The sequence below is a fragment of the Aethalodelphis obliquidens genome, unplaced genomic scaffold (genome assembly GCF_003676395.1).
Source record: "Aethalodelphis obliquidens isolate GAN/ISIS:26980383/991018 unplaced genomic scaffold, ASM367639v1 scaffold46, whole genome shotgun sequence".
In the NCBI taxonomy this organism is placed as follows: Eukaryota; Metazoa; Chordata; class Mammalia; order Artiodactyla; family Delphinidae; genus Aethalodelphis; species Aethalodelphis obliquidens.
Window position 1 is genome coordinate 10,271,796 of NW_020837990.1, and position 22,929 is coordinate 10,294,724.

The window sequence follows — 22,929 nt, forward strand, 5'->3', positions numbered from 1 at the left end:
ATTTACAATGTTGTGTTAATTTCTGCTGTACAGCAAAGTGATTCAGTTATAAATATAAATACGTACTTTTTTATATTCTGTTCCATTATGGTTTATCACAGGATATTGAATATAGTTCCCTATGCTATACAGTAGGACCTTGTTGTTTATCCATTCTCAACACATATTTAGTAAGCAGTTATTGTATGCACATCATCTTACTTTGGCACTCAGTTTGATTCTTTGAACATACCAAAGGAAGTAATTTCCTGTTTTAAAGTGATGCCAAGGACGTGTATGTAGTAATTCATATTTGATTGCATTAGAAGTGTATTGTAGTAAAACCACATACTTAGGACTCTTAGTAGACGGTGGGCTCTCAGGGATAGAAATGGGAACATCTTGTATTGCTGAGACAGCTGATATTTTTTCCCTTTTTCTTAGATACCAGCAACTTGGAATCTTGCCTACAAACAGAACTTCATTTATGCGCTGAACCATCTCAGAAAGAAGAGAAGACCCCCGTGCCACCCATCAGTTGTGTCCTCTTGGCATTTTCTCTTCTTGGGGAGCTACATACCAAGCTTAAGTCATTTGGTAAGGCATAATACTTTGTTTCATTTACATGAAATTTCAGAAGGTCCATTGTTAAAGGAATGACAGAAAAATGATCAGTATTCTCTGAATAATATTGATGATGGATCATAGGGTTTGGCCTCATGATTTATCAAGTGGAATTGTATAAATATTACACTTTTCATTAAGGGCTTAGATCCTTTCCTTTTTTCTTTTTTAAAGTAGCTGCTGGTATTTATTTTATTTGATTTTTTGAATAATTTAAATAAAAATCTGTAGACAATCTGGGAAACTTCAGTGGGAAAACCTGCAGTGCGTAATGGGTGTTGTGTAACGTCATGGTATATGTATTTTTGTTGTCAGGCTCGAAGATCTTTTTTTTTTTGACGTGATTTATTTTTTATGAGTGTTCATAAAACTTTCAGGTCAGATGCTGCTGAAGTATATCCTTAGGCCTCTGGCATCTTGCCCATCCCTTTTTGCTGTGATAGAAAGCCAACCTAACATCATTATCATTCGTTTTGAATCTGTGATGACTGACTTGGAACATCCATCACCATCTGAAGTTTTTGCCAAGATCAGACTGGTACTGGAAGTGGTCCAGAAACAACTTCTAGGTATGTATCCCCAAGGCAGCGCTTTTATATTTTAGAGAAGTCGATATTTATTTTAAAGTGGATAAAAATGTCAGCAATCTGAGTGAATGGCGGATCAGACGTGAGTAAATTATGTCATGGGAACAAAGTAGTTACCTTTTTATTTCTTGCTCTATTTTGCATTCCTTCTCTGCCCTGTGTTGACAAATAGGGTCTTTAGTGGTGCCCTAGAGTCTGTGTTTGTAATATTTAGTTGAATTTTGGGATGCATTTCCCTCATGGGACTTCTAGGAACATCACATTTTGGGACTCTTGCTTTAGTTATAGGAGAAGCAGAAATGAACTAAGTGCTGTTTTATATCTTTTGATGGGAAAATCCCCTTCAACCTAGTTGATATAAACAAAATAGGTTTAACATAGGCCATGAATTTCATTCCATCTCGGCCTACTGGTTAGATCTTTATATATTCACCCTTGAAATAGTTTCTATGTTGCTTGCATCATTTTTTGGCTGTCACACTACTAAAAGTAAAATTTCTTCTGGTGTTTTGTTATAATACTGTTGGTTTTAGTCTATTTGACTTACCTTCTTTTTGCTTTTCTCAGTTGTCTTATTGAATAGTCAAATTAAGCATTCTTGCTGTGGAGAAAATGAAAAAGAGATGCTGCTATTGTTTGTATGCCTTCCTGGCAGTCAACATACTTTATTTATATATAAATTTATTTTTTTTTAAATTGAAGTACAGTTGATTTACAATGTTTTGCCAATCTCTGCTGTATAGCAAAGTGACTCGGTTATACACATACAGGCATTCTTTATTTATATAGAAATAATTTATATGTAGAGCAAGGAATTCTTTCTAGTTTTGACAACAGAGAATAAAAAATTCTAAGACTTGCATAAATTACAAAAATCCAAGGTAGTTTTCTTCTTATTCCTTTACTTAGGGAGGTAATACACCCTTATTTTTATTAGATATAAAAAAAGAGTTGTAAGCAAAGTACCCAAGGATTGGAAGGAACTAGAAAGGTGATGCAATACAGATATCTCTGATGCTCGACTCTCCTCTGTAACACTCCCATCAATTAGTCATATAACAAACTTGAGCACTTCTAGTGAGAGGGAACTCACTTCCTCTTGAGGCATTCCATCCCACCTCTGGACAACTCTGAGTACTATGAAGTTTTTGTTTGTTGGTTTTTAAAAAAAATTGTATCTTCTTTCTTAAATGCTATTGCCCAAATGACCATTTTGGAACCTAAATCTTTAGGGTAGTTGTTTAAAAACTATGTTCAAAATATATGCCCTGTAATATCTGCTTTACTGATGCTGTTTCTAGTATGTGGAGCTATATAGAAATCTAATTCTTATTACACATGATGGACTTTCAGATTCTTTATAGTAGCTGTTACTATGTTGCCTACATCTTATCACCAATATAAAACATCTTTAGTTTTATTTTTTAATGAAATAGTTTTTTAAGTTCCTCTTATCTTCACTGATCTTCTGTGAATATATTCCATTTCTTCCATAGTCCTTTTATTAAAGTAGGGTGTTCAAAACAGAACAAAGTATTCTAAGTATAGTCCGAACCAATTCAGAATAGTATGGGGGGATTGTTCACACCCTCATTCTCAGTTTCATGCTTCTGTTAGTATAGCTATATAGTATAGCTATTTTTACACAGTTAACTTATTGAGCTTGATGTCAGTGAAAATCCTATGTCATACTCAGTGCAAACTGCTGCTTTCCCATCTTGTACTTGATTTTTTGGCATTAACATTAATCTTTGTTAAATTTTACTTGATAAAATTTTACAATATCCTTTCTATTTCATATCGAATGCATAATTGATAATCATGTTTTCTTACAGTTTAATCTGAGTCAGTGATGGTACTATTACCTAGGATAGGGCTAGATCAGAGGGTGCTCTGGGGAATTCCAGTAGAAACCTCTTTCCAGTTTGACGTTGGTCCATTTAAGTATTCAACCTAGTGTTTTATTTGTAAGTTTTCTTAGTACCTAGGATATTCAGAGCAGAAGACAACTCACTGTTGCTAGGTGCTCTTCTAATCTCTTTACTATCTTTCAGTCAGTATTCCCTTCCTTCATCTTCTTGCCCTAAATAAAACCTGAGGATCATATTTTGTGGCCTTAGTTCTTTTTGGAATCCTCTACTTTCTTTGGATTTTAGTTATTCTGAAACTTCATAAAGATTTTTACCTTTCGTCTTATGTTTGTCTTTGGTTTTATGCTCTTTTCATCTTTTAAATATGTATTTTTTTCTCCCAAGTTTTCTGTATTACTAAGCATCATTGTACCAGCAGCAAAGGAGCTTTTAAAAGAGGAGAAAAAAAATTCTTTTGGAAATACTTTGGCAAAATATATAAAAAGCCTTAAAATGTTTATATCCTTTAAACCAAGGTTTCAAGTTCTAGGAGTCTTCCTTGAAGAAATAATCTTAAATATATAAAACCATTTATGTATAAGGATGTTCATCATAATGTTACTTATAATATTGAAATACTGGAAAGTCATGAAATCTTGAAGAATAGGGAAATGATGAAGTAAAGTATACAACTGTATAATAGACCACTTTGCATAATTATGTTATACTTTATTGATTTTTTTTAAAGTAATTAATTTTGAAGCTAATTGCTTCTAAAAAGCCAGCAACAAGCATCTATTAAAGGATTAAAAACTTTATTTCCATTAAAATCAGTTTTAAGTCAGGAATGCACATTATTATTAATATTCGTTAACATTGTTTTAGGGGTTATGGCTGATGCAAAGAAGAGAAAATAAGTATGAATATTAAAATAAGGAGAAGTATTTATCTTTACTTGTAAATGATGTAATTGTATACCTAAAAAAACAAAAGGCTCCTAAAACTTTAATAATTAGTAAGACATTTACTAAGTTGTCTAGGTACAGTATAAATCTATAGAAATCAGTTTCTCTCCAAGCTAGTAACAATCAGTTATAAATTAAAATAGATATCTTATTTATAATGGCAATAAAATCTATGAAATTCTTAAAAGATAAATTTAATAAGAATGGGAAGAATACATGTAAGGGAAAGCATAAAACTTATTGAGGGCGTAAAGTAAGGGGAGGCTATCGTGGATTAGAAGACAGTCTCAAAAAATTGTCAGCTCATTCCAAAATAATGCATAAATTTAAAACATTCCCAATCAGATTCTTGTTATACATTTTTCCTACTTGACAAATTAATTACTCTAGAGCTTACATCAAAAAATATGAGACTTGCTAATAAAGATTTGCAAAACACTAGTTGGAGAATTTTATAATTAAAACTATGTTCTTGACATACGAAGATCAGTGGAATGAAAAAGCGTCCAGAAGTAGAGCCAAGAATAAATGAGAATTTACCATTTGATCAAAGTTGTATTTCAGTTTAGTGAGACAGATAGTTTATTAAAAAATGGTGCTAGCAAAATTGGCTATATGGAATAAGACAAAGTTAGATTCCTGCTTCGTACTTCATACAGAGATACATTCCAGATAAATTAAATCCCTATATGCAAAAGGTAAAACAATAAAAATGTTAGAAGAAAATTTACAAGAAGACTTAAATATTCTCAGGAAGCTCAGAATGCATAAAGGAAATGATTGATAAATTTGACTACATATAAATGTTAAATTCTGTATGGTAAACAATGCCATAAACAAAGTCAAAAGATAATATTATACTGGCAGAAAATATTTGCAGTACATTGGCAGACAAGGAGCTAATACAAAGATTTTTTTTACAAAGAAAAAAAGAACATAATAACAGAAAAAGAGTAAAAAATATGAATAGGCAGTTTATGGAAGAAAAGGTGCAAGTTGTTAATAAACATAAAAATATGTATTGCTTAATCTCCCTAATAGTGGAATGGAAATCACACCATCAAAGTAGAACTTTTCACCCCTAGGGTTGACAGAATTCAAAGATTTGTGTAAGACACTTTCGGTAAGAAAATGCAAAGGTAGTCTCCTTCATCGCTTTAGTGAGTTTTTTAGAAAGTAATCTGCAGCTCTATAGTTATGCTAAAATATACATCGCTTTGACCCAGGTGTCCCACTTTTTAATTCCTTACTATGTGATATCAACAGTGTGTATGTTTGCATGTATGAGTACTGTATATACTTGCATACTGGAATGTGCATCATTTGAAGAATGGTGCAGCTATTGAAAAGAAATGAAGTGGAGCTAGATATAGTGACCTCAGAGATGGCCACAATCTATTTTTAAGGGATAAAAAAGTTACATGTAAAATCTATAGCATAAACCCATTTTATAAAAAAGGAAGTAGCCCCTTATATGAATGTTATATTAGTTTGCTAGGGCTTCCATAACAAAATTCCACAGGCTCTGTGGCTTAAACAATAGAAATTTATTCTCTCACAGTTTTGGAGGCTGGAAGTCCAAGATCAAGGTGTTAGTAGGTTTGGTTTCTCCTGAGCCCTGTCTCCTTGCCTTGCAGACAGCCTTCTTACTGTCCTCACATGGCCTTTCTTCTCTGCTTGCTTATCCCTGGTGTCTCTCCTTTTCTTAAAAGGACACTAGTCATAGTGGATTAGGGCTCCACCGTTATGACCTATTTAAAGGCGAGCCCTGTCTCCGAGTACAGTCACACTGGGGACTAGGGCTTCAACATATGAATTGTGGGGGACACAGTTTAGTCTATATCATGTGTCTGCGTGCGTGCATGCATGTGTGCGTGTGTATATTATTAATGTAAGGGAGGAAGAATACAAACCAAACTCTTAACTCTGGTTACTTGGACACAGAGAGAGAGAGAAGCTTGTGGGTATGGAGAGGGAAAATTAGGCTTTCTCTTTGTAAACTTCCGTGGTGTTGACTTTGTCACAAGAAGCATATTTTGCTTTTGCCATGAATGATTTTCTAGAAGGTATACACTACTAAAATTTACCAAGAAATAGAGACTCTGAACATACAAGTAGTTGTAGAAGAAATTTGGAAGGTGGTTAAAGATTTTCCGCTAAAAAGGCCACCATCAGGCACGTACGGTTTGTGGCTACATTCTAGGTACTCTTCAAATTACAGATAATCCCTTTGATAATCAAGCTCTTTTGGTCAATAGAAAAAGATGGATAAGTGCCCTAATTAATTTTTTAAAAACCAGCATAAATTTGCTACCAAAATGTATGGAATGATTTTACCAAGTCATTTTATCACTAGCTAAATTTACAAGCTCTGATCCCCTTAAAATCTTGGACATTTAATTGTGATTTTTTAATTAATCACATTTAATTGTGATTTTGGGTTGGACATTTAATTGTGATTTCAGGTGACTAATTTTGTCAATTCTTCTTTGAGAGGAAACTTGACAAATTCCTAATGTATTTGTTGAAATTTCTCTTAATATTGTCTGCTTTATCATCTTAAAAATTTTTTTGCACAGCAAGAAAAGTTTTGTTTTGCTCTGTTTTAGCAAGCTGCAGCTGCCATTTATTGTAAAATTTGTGGCATATTTTCTTCCAGTCTGTAGTTTCCTTTACTGTTCTGCCAGTTCTTCTAGCTTCTGCACCTTCACTTGATTCTGCATCAATAGTGTACCTTAGTTTTAAATTTAAAAGTTTGTTTATAATCATTCTTTTAAGCTAGAAAAATATATCATAGTGAAAATAATAAGCATTTCAATTTTACTACCGTTTTCAGTTTATTATAGGTATCACTGTAACCTGTGCTGTATGTGAAAAATATTCAAATAAATGTATTACAATGTTACACTGGTGCATAGGAAAACAAAGTCATTCCAGTGGAATGAATCTGTTTACACTGACTACATCGAAGGTGTGTTTATAAGAAATACTAGAAGTGATACACATGCCTGATGTGAGCACTACAGTACACATAATAGCTTATATGATGTGACGGTTAAAGTGAGGCATAGTCTTTTCAAAGCAACAAAACTGTGTTTAACAGAAAAGTATTTTACGCTACTTCCTCTTTTTTTTTTTTTAGTTTAAAATTTTAATTCAAAAAACGTACAGAGGTCCCATGTACTCTTCACCCAGTTTTCCCCAATGTTAGCATCTTGTGTAACCATAGTATAGTATCAGAACCAGGAAATGGACTTTGTTATGATTCACAGAGCTTATTCAGATTTCTCCAGTTTTACTTGCACTCATTTGTATGTGTGAATAGTTCTGTGCAATTTTGTTACATGTGTAGATTCATGTAACTACCACCACAGTCAAGATATAGAACTGTTCTATCACCACAAGGCTCCCTTGTGCTACCCATTATAACCACACACCCTTGCTTCCATTTTTAAACTTAATTTGAAATTGCTTAAAATTGAAAAAAAATTGAGTTCGTCAGTCACACCAGCCCCATTTCAAGTGCTCAGTAGCAAAATGTGGCTGGTTGCTATCATATCGGACAGTGCAGGCCTAGACTTCAGATATTGTAAGATATCTCAAGGCTCCGAGGTAATATGGTCACTTTCTTTTAAGGTTCTTATATATTGTTTAGTTAATTAATGGTATGTTCTGAATATAACTCCCTCAAAATGTGTTAGAAAAAGCCACCCTAAAATATACCATGGAAGAGACACTGAAGTATTGTGTTTGGTAGGCTAGATATTATGCTATAATGTAAGGTGTTTATTGATATTTTACTTAGGATAAACACTCAGATCCTTTGCAGAGATGAAAGAAATATATTTATTATTGGAGAACTTGTTATTCTAAACTAGTTTCAACGTGGTATGCAGAACTTCTGAGTGCTTCATATAATCACATCTGTAGATTAGCAGTAGATGATTATAATGTAGGTGGCTTAATACCTTATTGTTATAGAGAACAGGCAGTCATACAGTGCAGATGATTCATTTGAGCAGTGAAAATAAAATAATAATTGTGTCATGCTTTTCCCATGTAGTCTGTTGAGAGAGCTATAGAATTATTCGTGCTGTTTTCTTCCCTGTCATCTTAAAATTAAAGAATTCTAGAAAACTAGGGAATTTGAGAATATGTCCAGACTGTGAAGAGTTTCTTGTTTAAAACTTTTTCTTTTGAATTCAGATTTGCCTCTTGTTGCTGATGTAGAAAATGAGAAAACATGCAAGATCGTATTGGCTGAGATGCTTGGTGACGTGATCTGGGAGGACTTGTCCGAGTGCCTCATTAAAAATTGTTTGGTTTATTCTATCCCAACAAATAGCAGCAAGTTACAGCAGTATGAGGAGGTAAGAGCAGAGGTGTCACAGAGGGTTTGAAGAGACCGTAGGTTCCTGTTGGCGTCACTTGTTTACCTTGGAGATCTTTTGTTCTTTAGTGACATCTTTAAGAAAATTATTCATGAAGTGTGGAGGCAAATTCCCTCTGACTTCATGTCTCTTCAGGCTTCCTACCTTTTGATTGGGTGGGGAAGTATGTTTCGTTATTAAGTATGTTTTCTTTAGTAAGATACTTTTGAAAAACAATTGTTTTTCTATTGGTGTCAGCTATAGTAGCTACTATGTGACGCTTTACTTTTTGGCTTCTTTTTAGTGTTTCCTCAAACACTACAGTAAGCACAGCAGTCCCCCTTTATCTCTGGGGCTACGTTCCAGTTCCCCCAGCGAAGGCCTGAACCTGTGGATAGTACTGAACCACATATGTCCTATGTTTTTTCCTATACTAATGGGCAGGTAGTGTATATAGCATGGATATGCTGGACAAAAGGATGATTCCTATCCTGGGCAAGACAGAGCGGGACGGCGCAATATTTCATCATGCTACTCAGAACAGCACACAGTTTAAAACTTAGGAATTGTTTGTTTCTAGAATTTTCCATTTAATATTTTCAGACCATGGTTGACTGTGGGTAACTGAAGCCGAGGATAAGGGGGGACTTACTGTCTATTTATTTAAAAATGTTTGCACCTTTACTAAGCAGAGTCAAAAACTTCTAATGAAGATGCTCTTCCTAATGAATTTAAGGCTAGAAAAAATGAATAATATTTTTATACCTAGTAACTGATGGTCTTTTCTAAAACTTAAATGACCAGCTGGTCCTTGTTCTTTCCTATACATTGGATTTGAAATTTTAATATTGGAAAGGAACATATGTATTTGATTCTTTTACTTTTTTTTCTCTTGCGTTTCTTTCTCAGATCATACAGTCCACTGAAGAATTTGAAAATGCCTTAAAGGAGATGAGGTTTCTAAAAGGAAATACTACAGATTTGCTGAAATATGCCCGTAACATCAATTCTCATTTTGCTAACAAGAAGTGTCAGGATGTGATTGTGGCAGCTAGAAACCTAATGACCTCTGAAATTCACAACACTGTGAAGGTATTGGGGGTTACAGGGTGTTACCTTGTATTAGGAAGCAGCTCATTTTTGAGATGATTATGATAGAGTGGAAGAGCACTGACAGTTGCTGAGCTCATTGAGGCGAGTTATTAATCTTCTTAAACATTAGTTTTCTCATCTTTAAAGGGGTCCTAATTCCTACGTCTTTTATAGGGTATTGTGGGGTCCAGATGAGATAATGCACATAAAAGCATTGTATAAATTTAAAAAGTCTACGTGAATGTAATAGATTACTGTTGTTGAAATCAGAGAGTATATCAACCTATAGAGTTTTCTCAACTTTATCACTTGAATTTTTAGTACACAGTTTCGTGACAGGTATTGTTATATCCAGAGATTATATCCTGTTGTGAAATGTTGACTTTATTGCTTACGCTAATAGAGGTGCTAGTTTTGAAGTTAATAAAAACAAACAAAAAGATGTGATCTTTGTATAGTATAAACAATTACCTGTAAAATCCGTGGACAAATTAATTTGCATTGAGGGTAATTTACTCCTTTGACCTTAAATAATTCTGTGTATTTTTTTTAACATCTTACATATATAAAATAATATTTGACAAATGTAAGGTGTTACTTAGATTAAAAGAAGACATACACTAAAGTAATCCCTTAATAGAAAATTCCTCAGCCATTTATCTGTTATCGCTGAGAGGACTGCGCTCTTCCTCCCTCTGTCCTTTCTGTCATCCCCCGTTTTCCTGGGGCTAGGTACCCTGTTATAGTGTCCACTTCAGTAAAATATTAAATTAGCCATTTGAGGTGCACAGATCTTAGCACATTTTGATGTAATCTTGGGTGGTTAAGGGAGCCGAAATGCACTCAGTACCGGGAACTGGGCTGCAGGTGTTTTTCACATGAATATCACTTATGTCGCTCTTGTGCACAGAATCCAGTGGCTTCCCGTCTCATTCAGAGAAAGACCCAGTAGCCTTGCAGTGGCCTGCACGGCCTCCTGTGAACTGTCCCCTTGTTGCCTCTCTGACTCCATCTCCTGTTGCATTCCTCTTCAGTCACTCTGCTCATTTGCCAGGCCGACTCGGCTGCAGGACTTTTGAACCTCTTTTTCCCTCTGCTTGGGATATTACCGCCGACGTGCTCCCTTTCCTGACCACTCTTTTAAGATTGTGACTTCCCGCTATCTCCTGTACTCTTTCCTTGCTTTATTTTTCTTCATACCACTTATTATCATTAAATAGTCTATATGAATTATTTATTGTTTTTCCCCTCTAGAAAATAAGCTCTATGAGGGCAGGGTTGGTTTTTCTTTTTCCTGTTTGTTTTGTTCTTTACTGTTTGGTTTACTGTTGTATCTGTAGCATCAAGAAAATACCTGGTGCATACTGCTATGTACTTAGTAAATATTTGGTAAATGAATTAATATATATCCCATTAACTCTGTTATAACTCCTTGTTATAAATAGGATTGTTACTGGATCACTTTGTGGCTCTGGGCTAAATCTTTTAACCTTGTTGGACCTCATTTTCCTCTTCTGTAATATGACAGAATTGAACTAGATAATCTCTGAACTCCCTATTCAACTAGTTCTGACATTTTATAAGACTGTATTTTCCCCCCAAGTACCCAAATCCTAATGATGTAGCTTCCTCTAGATCAGAGTTTCTCAGCAGTGCCACTGTTGACATTTGCGGCCAGATAATTCTTTGCTCTGGGGGCCTGTCCTGTAGGATGTTTAGTAGCATCCCTAATCTCTACCCACTAGATGCCAGTAGCACCTCTCCCAGTTGTGATGTTTGTATTCTCATTTAAATGTCATTAACAGCCCTATGAAGTAGACATTATTATACCATTTTACAGATGGCAAGTCTCATGACTTAAACATTTTTATTAGAATTGGAGCTTCTTCTGTCAGAAATTTTCCATAGAGGTCCAGTATGTGCAGAGCAGAGCTGCTCTTCTTGCAGTAGGAACCTGCTGCTTCCACCTGCTTAATCTCTCCTTTTATTGGTCCCTGAGGCATCTTCGAGAAGCAAGGTTTGAAAACCATTATTGTAGTGCAGTTTCTTCATATTACAATGAGAAAATTGAGTTCAAGAGAGGTTAAATGACTTTGTTAAAAGTTAGGGTAGAAAATATCACTGATGTTTCCAAACTAGAAGCCTAGTGTTCTTTCCTTTAGTCTTGACCAAGTCTGGGAATTTTCATTCTGTATAAATGTTAGGGAAGCTTTTTTGGTTTTTGTTTGGAATTTTGTTTTTAAGAGCAGTATAAGCTAGCCTGAATGTGTTGTTTCTTTGAGTAAGCCAACACGTGTTTCTGGTGGGAAATAATTTGTTTAATGACAGTGGAACACAAGTCATACTGGTGTGTGTTAATCTAATAGTCTCATCTGAGAAAGAGGATTTTTGAAGGTCCTTTCATTTACCTAAAATCTTAGGCCAGTTTCACAGCTTTGCTGTTTCCACCAAGAGTGAGAGTGCACAGAAGAACTAGAAGAATGGCACAGTAAAGGGATTGCTTATTTCTTATGACGTGCTTTCACCCAAGATTGAGTAGTCATTAAAGTACTGCCATGTTTACTCAAATCTTTTAATTATTCTGTAGATCCACAGCTTAATCATCATGGAAGCAACTGGTATCTTATTCCTCACTGTATGCTTGCATTTGGATTATTCTGAGGACAGTGCATTTTCTTTGTTTCTGTATTTGACCCTTAGATTACTCCTGCTTCTAAGATAAGTGTGCCAGATTTACCTAGTCCTGCTGAGGGTGACAAACTACAAGTACAGAAAGTGTCCACAACCCAGTACAACGAAGTGATGAATTTAGAGCCTGAAAATACGTTGGACCAACATTCCTTTTCTTTGCCCACATGCCGCATCAGTGAATCTGTGAAGAAATTAATGGAACTCGCCTATCAGACTTTACTGGAGGCAACAACTAGCAGTGATCAATGGTACGAGTTCTGAGTCCTCTGGAAATGGCAATGACTTGGTTAAATGTATATCTAAACTAGACATTTATTAAGAAAATTAACTGGAATTCTTTGGGTTTTCTTATCTTATTAGTTAATATTTTTTTCCCTTGAGAAAAGTATAGTACACATGTATGTATTAACAATTAACCTTTATTTACAATAACATACAATCTTACAACAGGGTATGAGCAATAAAAGCATTGTATGGATAGACAAATGGGTTTGACATTAAAAATTGTTAATCACTTTTTAACAAAAAGCCCTTTAATTTTTGTTTACTTTTAACTTTATTTGACTTCAGTGATATTACATGCGAAAGTGCTTGTGAAGAACTTAGAATGCTACCTGGGAAATAATTGATACTCAGATGTTTATCAGTATTGGTGGTGGTGGTCTTAGTGATAGTTGTACCATCTGTTTCAGCATGCTCTGGCCCTTTAGCTTAACATCCATTTTACCTTTTGAAATCTAGGCCCTAATTAATTTACATTTTAAATGTTAATTTTAAAGCAATAATAGTTTATTGGGTAGCCAAAGGTAGAAGGAAAAGAATGGAATGCACCAAAGTTCTGATTTCTCCCTTTCAAGAAGCTTTCTCCTAATCAATATTGTATTCAAGGTACCCAAACTCAATCCATATACTTGCACATTTGTACTGAATCTCTTTTTGTTTAGTAGGCTCTTCCCATACTCCTAAACTTTATAAATTGAGGAGAAAATGGTAGCCAGTAGCTCAAATTGATTATAGAGCAGATTTTAAAAAGCCTCTTTAGTTTGAATCTGTGTGTAGTAGTATTTTTACTTTTCATCCTCATATAGAAAACAGTTTCAGTTAGGGCTTGACTTAAATTGTGTCTTCCGATGGGCTTCTGGAGTTTCAGTTTTTATCTCCATGTACAAACTAACCCCTTTATTTCATTCTGCTCTAGAAAGAACATGTTCACTAAGATACTTCCTTGACTTGAATGAATCATTATATTCACAAGTCCATCCAGTTTTAAATCTAAGTAGGAAGAAAAATACATGTAAAAGGAATTATGCACTCCTTTGGCAGAATAATATAGGAGTGACTGTTTCATTACATGGCATTCACCTGAAACGTACCAGACCAGAAGTTAGGGATGCAAGGCAATTTTTCCTAAGAGAATACCAAACAATATTTTTGTATACTGAATGTCTATGGACATTCTTCCCACCAAAAAAATAGTTTCAACAGGATAAACAAAAACACAACTACATTACAACAACTCACTTTTCCTATTATCAAACTTCAAACAGCAACACATGAAATAATCTAGTCCGGTATCATAGTAATCAAGTTGTAACAGTGTTTCGGGGTATAGTGATCATGACTAATTTTTAAAAGTTATTTGTGGAATTCCTGTGATGTATTCAAGGTACATAATTTAAAATATTCTTATGTAGAAGTAAGCTACACAAACCTTATATTTGCTCTTCCTAAGTGCTTTTTAATAATGATCTTTGGTGTTCTAAGACCAGATTTAAAGGGCAAGAAAACTTGAGGTTGGATTCTGTCCTAGAAATGTTGATTCATCTCCTTGCATTGGGGTGAGAAGGAGGGAAGGTGGAGGCTGAAAGGCAGGCTGGTTCCGACAGCACCAGTGAGTGCCTTTATTGATACCTTGCCCTTTGCACAGTGTGTCAGTGAGGAGGTGACATTTGCTCGAGGCTTAGCTCCATTTGTCACTGAAGGGGTACTCTGGGTACTGGCAGAACACAAACTGACAAATGGAAAAGAGGCTTTGGGTTGAATGCTGCTATTCTTAATATTATTAATGGGTCCAGGTTTTTAGACCTGTAGTCTATTTAGTGAATAACTGCTGAGAATCTATGCCATCTAGAGGAATGGTGTTCTCAGCAGTGACCAAGGCATCTGTTCTCTCCAGCTGTAGTTTTTGCTGCTGACTCTCCCTTCAGGTGCACTGAGTTTGAATTTTTTTTCTCATTGCCAATATATCCTTCTGCATTTCTGTTGAAACTGTGTTTTCCTTTTAGTGCTGTTCAACTTTTCTACTCAGTGAGGAATATCTTCCATTTGTTCCATGATGTTGTACCAACATATCACAAGTATGTGCCACTGTGTCTGACTTCTGTGTAATATTGTAGGTCTAAAATGTTTGTGAGTCAGGTTAAAACCAGTAATTTTATATTCCCACCAAAGATAATTGGTTACTAAAATTCACAATGAAATGCAGTAAACATTTACATTACATGTTTAAAGGACATGGGTCATTTATTAATAAATTAATAAGGGTACTATAATCTTGCAGTATAGTAGGTGACACAGATTTAAAGACTCAAAAGGACTTTACCCTGTTACTGATGGTAGGTGCTTGCAGAACTGCCTCACTTTATTTGGTTACAAAACAAAAGGTCATCCATGACTCCATATTGCTATCCAGTAAACATCCCACATTTTCCCTTGGCATTCATAGCTTTGCAGACTGAATACCACAAGAGATTGCTATTTAACTGTCGATCAGCCGCTCTTAGCAATCTTAAGCTGTATTTACCTAATGTCTTGGCTTTTTAAGGTTTCTCTTAATATTAATCTCAGAAGTTACTCATAACTTTAAGTCTCCAGGAGTTCTCTCTGTTATCCAAATTAAGTGTTTTGGATACCTTTTACAAATGTTTTAAATAAATATGTCAACAAAGCTATTCCTTAGTCAAGGACTCTGGTTTCAAAGAAAAAAATCAGTTTATTGTTTGTAGTACTTTTTAGTTCAGATTGAGATGTTTTTAAGTAGGGCCAGTTATTGTTTTTATTCTAAAAGCTTATTTATTGTAAACATTATTTTTATTTGTATTCTCTTTGCTGTGGCTTAAAACTTTTATTTCACTTTCTACTTAGGTAAAGGAAAAAAAACATCTTCGGGTCAGTTAATAGCCACATCCTTGGGGATTCAGAGACAGTTGGCTTAGGGGTTTTCATGCTTAGAAACATTTTTCACACTGGTGTGGAGTTAGATTTGCCTCTTTTTCCGCATTGTATGATCTGGGAACTTTATGCTAGACCAGTGGTTTATAAACTTCAGTGTGTATCAGAATCACCAGGAAACCTTGTTAAACTACAGATGCGGGGTCCCATGCCTGAGGTGTCTGATCAGTAGGGCTGGGGTAAAGCCTAGAATTTTTAACAGATTTCCAGGTGATGCTGATGTTGCTTGTCAGGGGACCACACTTTGAGAACCACCGTTCTAGATTAGCGTTCACAGCTTTGGCAGTAGTTTAGACTCTTTTATGGACCTTGAAGAATATATATGCTTAGGCCCTACCCCTAGAGATTTTTGATTTATAGGTATGGTTTAAGATTAAACATATCTCTGTTTTTTAAAGCCCTACAATGATTCTGATGTGTAGCCCAAAGTGAGGACAACTGTCTGAAGATTGTTAGTTTCCAATTTTATATATTCTAGCCTGACATTGAATCAGCAAACTAGGAAGTATTAATTGAATGGCTGCTAGTGGATATGTAGCAGAGGTATAAGACAAGATCTCTTCCCAAGCTGGGTAGGTAGACCAATATGTGCAGAAGAATTAGAGCAGTGATTTTCAATCTTTTATGAAAATTTAAAATCACATGGGAAGATTTTAAAACATATAAATGCCCTGGCTTCACTCAGAGGTTGTGATTTAATTTGTTTGGGGTGAAGTCTAAGCGTCTCTATATTAAAATTTCTCAGGTGACCCTAATCTGTAGCCAGCTTTGAAAACTAGTGAATTAAAAAATAGTTGAGTGCTTCATTGTACAAATGAAATGGGGATTTGGAGAAAGGGGAAGCAAACATTTCCACAGACTTATCAGTGTTAGATTTCAAGGGAATTATTACGTACAGCTATGCCAGGTTTCTAGTATAAAGAGTTGACACAGGTAACATCTTGATTCCCTTGTTGTTTTTTGTTAATCACTAGGATAGTTTTAAAGGATAAGGTCCCATGCAGGCAGAACAACCTCAGTGACTGAGTGGGCGTGCTGAGGTTATGCCTTGTTAGGTACAGCATTTATACAGTAGACAATGATTAACACCTAGAAATACATTAAAAGAGTAACTTCATCAACCCCAACTTCAATAACAGGAGATTTCTTTCTTTTCCTACGCTTCCTCCTGACCTAGGGAGAACCTTCAAAAACTGCCCCAGTTGGCTGCCATTCACCTCAACAACTGTATGTATATCGCTCACCACTTGCTGACCCTCGGGCATCAGTTCAGATTGCGTCTTGCCCCCATTCTGTGTGATGGCACTACTACTTTTGTGGATCTTGTACCTGGCTTCAGGAGACTTGGTAACTGATGCTTTAAATTTAGGAAGCATATTGATAATGCAGCTTATCAGACTAGTATCTTTGTAATTTACGAATGCAGCAGTTAGAAATTAGGTGGTGGTCCTGAGCTGTATTGGAAAGTGGGAGGGCATTTAATTTGCAGGTGTTCCCAGTTACTTAGTTTTAAAAAGTGAATGCAGTCTTTTGAAAGCATTACTTTTTCATGACGTGATTTCATGGTACATTAGTGTTCCAGACTGCATTTCTGGTGTGCAGTGAATTCACCAAATCAGAGTTATGTCAGTAGAGTGACACATACTAAGATGTAGTGTGACAATTCTGTTAACATTGTTGGTAAGAGCTCACTAATGACAGTGCTTATTCTTTTGCAAAACCTCAAACTAGCTCCCTTCTCTTCTACCTCCTTTAGCTTTACTTCTGATTATTAAAAATCAAAAGAAATGTGGGGTAAGTCAATAATGATAGCCTAAGAAAAGCAGAGAATCTATATGATTTGCTTAGCTTTTCAATTCCTGACTTTTCCCTTAGGTGGTGTAGATATATCAGAAAAATAAGCAGTTACTTCTACTGTACAAGCAGTTTTTCTTATCTGACTCTGGACAAACTGTTGGAAAAGACTTACTATCCTGAGGGTGGGCTTGGAGGGACCGGCTAATGTATTAGCAGTGATGTTTCTAGTAACCTTAGGGCAACCTTATGATGTTATCTAACAAGCAGTTGTTTTCAAATAGGCAGAATCAGATATTCAGTTCATGCTTGTCTCTCCTCTTCCACCCTGGTTTTGCATTGTGTAATTGAACAACTTTTAGAATTCTTTATTCTCTTTTCTTATTATAGGGACAGAGTGTTTTTTGGCCCAAATGCGGGCACAGAAAGGAGAACTTCTGGAAAGATTATCAAGTGCTAGAAACTTTTCAAACATGGACGATGAGGACAATTACTCTGCAGCAAGTAAAGCAGTCCGACAGGTGGGGGCTGTTGTTCCCTCTGGAATTTGTACTCTTCCTTTAGATGCTCCCCCACCTTGTTTTTTAAGCAGCAAAGAGTATGTAACAGGTAGCTCAGTTCATTCCCCAGAACTCCCATTGGAAAATGTGGCTACCTTTTACAGTCTTGTGTACGATCTTTCCCTTCCCCTACCCCACCAAGTCAACAGGAAGCTATCTTCCCATCAAGCCACTAGTGATGGGAATAATAAGTCTGTCATAGCAAGTATTTAACCCATGAACTTAGGTTTGGGAAATTTGAAATACTAGCTTTCATCTCAGAAAAATGCCTCTCTCTCCTAAGTGACTTATCTTTTTACTAGTTTTCCCATCCTCAGAATAAGTCAGTTTTTCATCTAGCAGAGATATCACTAGGGTGAAGTATTCAAGAAGCACATGTTCTTGATTACTTTACCTCACCGTCATGTAACACTTCTTCTCACACACACACACACACACACAATAAATGTAAATCTAGAAAAATGTGAGTTGTAACAATCTCTCTTCCATGTAAATATCTGTATTCTTCTGACAGGTACTGCACCAACTAAAGAGACTTGGAATTGTGTGGCAGGATGTCCTGCCAGTGAACATATATTGCAAGGCTATGGGGACTTTACTCAGTACAACAATTTCTGAGATCATTGGCAGAATCACTGCCCTAGAGGTAAGGGCCATTAGATGCCTCACCAGACTTGAGATGCAGTTCTTGTTCCAGATTGTCACTTTCCTAAGGAAGTGATGTTGAAGTCTCATCTTTAGTCAACACAGATGGTAGAAGAAATTGTTCATGTGTCATGTCTAACTCATTATACTGTTATTTTTTTCACTTTTATCTTAATTCTGTTTTGCTGGAGACTTGCTAATCTCTATCTTTCATACCTGTATAAGAAAGCAGGGTTATGCTGCTTCTCCATCTAGCATCTGTGTAAATTATGAATGAGGAAGTTGGAAATGGGGCAGTGCTCCCAAAATGTAAAGTGTGAAGTCATATATACTTAACATGTACGTGAACTAAATAATTTAGTAAAGTGAAATGCAGCCTTGTGCAGGTACCACTTTACCAACACACATGTGTGATCCTACAGGAAAGTTGCCTGGACTCTGCCAGCTGATACCTCTAAAGTATAGATAGGCTAAACCCTTGTGATAACACTCCCTGCTTTGCAGCAAACTGCACCACATTCTGTTGGAGAAATGGATTTTTTCATGCAGGCAAACTAAATTACCGACAATCTGTTGAAACATATTTTGTGTCATTCTAGCTTTAGGAGTATTGTCAGAACTGATGAAATCTAGTGTCTAGTAAGGTGTGCTAAATTGGTTGGAAAACATCTTGCTGTGGCTGACCCCCTGAATAGTATACACCAAAGGTCTGCTTTTTACTTACTGCTAAGCTGGCCCAATTCTGTTCTGTTGTGTTCCCTTTGTGCAAAATCAGGACATCTCTACTGAAGATGGTGATAGATTGTATTCCTTATGCAAAACAGTGATGGATGAAGGACCTCAAGTATTTGCACCTCTGTCTGAAGAAAACAAGAACAAGAAGTATCAAGAAGAGGTTCCGGTCTATGTGCCAAAATGGATGCCATTCAAAGAATTGATGATAATGTTACAAGCCAGCCTGCAAGAAATTGGGGATCGGTGGGTAAAATCCTTCTATAGGATTTATATATCTCTTCACAGCTATAAAAGAGTATTAGTGCCATTGAGAGCAGTGCTTCTCTCTGTTTCTTATTAATATTACTCAGGAAAGTTTCATATTGAGTAGCAGTAGGTGGGGCCTTTGCATGGTCTATCATAGTGTGGATCTCATGACCATTTTCTCATATTTGATAGCGTAAAGACTTCTTGTTTCTATTATTTTGGTCTTGAGCATGTTGTTTTGTCATGCTGTACGTGTGATCTTGTACTTCTTGCACTTACAAGGAGTACAACCATCTGACACCTGGATGGAAATTCTTGCCCATTTTAATCAACAGTGGATGCATTTTAAGATTGGCTTTGATATGTTAACAGAGAAGTGACTTTTATCTGTAAGAATATTCAGCATCAAACCATTGTTTGATTGACCAGCAGTTTTTCTACAGGGAGTAAAGTAGTTTTAGAGATTCAGCACCACACACGTAGAAAGGATTCATATTTTCTTAAATATAGTAGATGATGTTTTCTCTCAATACCATCAGTTAATGTTGCTGTGCTCTGTAATTGTATGCTATGTCGTATCATACTGAGTGTGTGAAGGTCATTAATACTATGCAAAAACTGGATAGATGTGGGCTAGTTATACATCCTTGGACGCTTTTATTATTGTCTTGGTATATTTTTAACAAGCATGCATACCTTGTATAGGGAACTCACTGAGTAGGCATTAAGGTCCATATCCATCCCTATAGCTACTTGTCTATCTACTTTGGCTTGGTTTATTATAGATGCCCAATTACATTAGACTAGTTGTCCTAGATGTGTCTGAGTTGTTCCCAGCAAATACTATCCATTCTAAAACAAGGTAAATGAGATTTTTTTGCTTGAAAAAAAAAATCACATCAAAATACCTCTAACTACATTTAGTATAAAATTTGATTTATTCATTTGTTATTTACAAGTCCTTAGTGAGTTATGTCTTCAGGTAAGACTCCAGAGGGCAGCAGATAAGAATTTTTCTTTCGGCTGTTAAAGGGCCTTCTTGCAACCCAAGAATGATCGTTAATTCTTCGTTATGAGAAAAATTACAATACTGATATGTCTCAGCTTCTTTTCTTCTGCCTAGGAAGATTTTTTTTCGTCCTAGAGATTTCAGTAAATATAAGGATAATAACTAATTGAGAAAATTTTTTTACCAAGGTAACTATCTCCAGTTGTGTAGTTTAAACATTTAAAAATTATAAAATATACATGTGAAAGAGTACAGTATATATAACATATATTCACAGTTTAAAGAAAGAGTGAAATAAATGTTCATGTACCTATTGCTCAGCTTAAAAATATTACCACTACCTTTGAAGACCCTTATGTACCCTTTTCCAAATCGTCCTTGCCAGAGGGGTAACCACTATCTTGAATTTTGTGTTATTTATCTCCTTGCTTTTCTTTATAGTTTTACCACATTTGCACATATCCCTAAATGGAGTCTTCTATAACTTGCTTCTTTTGTTCAGAAAATTCTTTCGTGAAGGTATCTGTAGCTGCAGTTCATTTTCACTGCTGTATCATATTCCATTATATAAATATTTCATAGTTTTTTAAAAAACTGAGTTATAATTAACATACAATATTATATTCGTTTCAGGTGTACAACATAGTGATTTGATATTTTTATACATTATGAAAAGATCACAGCAGTAAGATCAGTTACCATCCATCACCAAACTTGTTACAATATTATTGACTATATTCCTCATGTGTATGTTACATCCCTGCCTGTGACTTATTTATTTTATAGATGCACATTTCATGGTTTATCCTGTTGCTTCACATTTTCACCAGTATTTGGTATTATCAGACTTTAAAATTTTTGCTAGTCTAGTTGCTATGAAATGGTAGCTCGTTGTCATTTTAATTTGTATTTCCCTAAATTCTAATGACATTGAGCATCTTTTTAGTGATCATTTTTCTTCTATTGTAAAATGCCTGTTTACATTTTTTTTATATTGGGACTCTGTGTGTTTTTCTTTTTGAAGTATAGTTGATGCACAATATTATTAAGTTACAGGTATACAATATAGTGATTCACAATTTTTCAAGGTTATACTCTCTTTATAGTTGTTATTGGCTATATTTCCTGTTGTACAATATAGCCTTGAGGCTTATTTTATACACAATAGTTTGTACCTCTTAGTCCCCTACCTCTAAATTCCCCCTCCCCGCTTCCGTCTCCCCACTGGTAACCACTGGTTTGTTCTCTGTAGCTCTGAGCTATTCATATTTTTTACCCTTTATTCTACGGGGTTGTTTGTGATTTCATATGTATTTTTTATACTTATCCTTTGTCAGTTAAAATGTGTTGCCTGTGGCTCACTTTTTAAAGTAGTTACAGATCCCATTACTCTGTATAACCATGTGAGGATGTGGTCATAATTGTCAAGTTCAAACGGGCTTAGTGAGTATAGAATGAGGGAGAACAGTTTTATCTTCCTAACTTGGTCTCTTTGTCTGTCTATGCTGTTACCAAAATGCAGCCAAGAAGTAGAAGATGTCAAAGATACTGACTGGTAGATTCGTAAAGAAGGGGAAGAATGCCAGAATTTGTTTTATTTCCATTTTAAACAAATACACTCTTGGGATCAAATACGCAATTTAAAAATCTGGCTTATACTTAATAGGAAATAGAAATTGTGTTTTTCATTTTGCAGGTGGGCAGATGGAAAAGGGCCCTTGGCAGCTGCGTTCTCTTCCAGTGAAGTAAAAGCTTTAATTCGTGCCTTGTTCCAGAACACAGAAAGAAGAGCAGCTGCCCTTGCCAAGATTAAATAGCTCCATCTTCCTGAGAAAGCCATTTCTTGAGCAGGTGGATTCCTTTCTTGGCGTAATTAGTCTTTAAAGACTTCTTGGAATCACCCGTTGGTTTTGGTGAACTGATATATCATGGAAGTTTGATTTCACCTAAGAACGCCTTACCTCCTGGCCTGTATGAGGCTTTGTTGAAGAACTGGTTGTTAGGATCAGATGTCAAATGAAGCACCTCAATTTGTTGACTTTTTAGCCACCCTCCCTTAATAAGAAACTGTAGGGTGACATTGTTTCATGTTGCTTCCAGGGCCCTCTGGGAACTGTGTCCATTGAAAATATAAGCCCTGGCCTTGGATCAAGGAATCCAGGTCATTCCAAGAGTCAGGATAAAGAATTTGTGAGAGATGGGAGATATATTTTGGAGGGCAAGGGAACCATAAATTGGTCTTGCAGGAATTAAGAAGACTTCCTTCAATATTTCTTTCCAATAAATAATGCTTTTCAGAGTTAAGGGTGAGTGTCTTTAATAACATGGGAACTTCGACAAAAGAGACCATCAAGTTTTCCTATCTTTCATGCCATTCTTTTTTATCAACATTTATGATCCTCACAGAGGACTCAATGACTTACCGTCTTTCTTCATGACACTATCTGATAATTTAACATTTCTTTCAGTATAAAGTTTTGGCACTTTTTGCTATTTCTACTAAATTATATATTTTTTCTGGCTGAGCCACGTGGCTTGCAGGATCTTAGTT

The 22,929-nt window shown here is 35.6% G+C and overlaps 1 protein-coding gene across 1 annotated transcript in view; it reads left to right on the plus strand.

Annotated features, from left to right (window-relative positions):
* Positions 1-22,682, plus strand: part of ZW10 (zw10 kinetochore protein) — a 32,384-nt gene extending 9,702 nt beyond the window's left edge. The window contains exons 6-16 of the mRNA XM_027082273.1: positions 424-576; positions 981-1,172; positions 8,212-8,375; positions 9,285-9,467; positions 12,168-12,406; positions 14,444-14,515; positions 16,567-16,736; positions 17,574-17,704; positions 18,258-18,389; positions 19,164-19,366; positions 22,075-22,682. Of these exons, the coding sequence (XP_026938074.1) occupies positions 424-576; positions 981-1,172; positions 8,212-8,375; positions 9,285-9,467; positions 12,168-12,406; positions 14,444-14,515; positions 16,567-16,736; positions 17,574-17,704; positions 18,258-18,389; positions 19,164-19,366; positions 22,075-22,195 (1,760 nt within the window). The 3' untranslated portion in view covers positions 22,196-22,682. The remainder of the gene's footprint in view (positions 1-423; positions 577-980; positions 1,173-8,211; positions 8,376-9,284; positions 9,468-12,167; positions 12,407-14,443; positions 14,516-16,566; positions 16,737-17,573; positions 17,705-18,257; positions 18,390-19,163; positions 19,367-22,074) is intronic.
* The last annotated feature ends 247 nt before the right edge of the window (positions 22,683-22,929 follow it).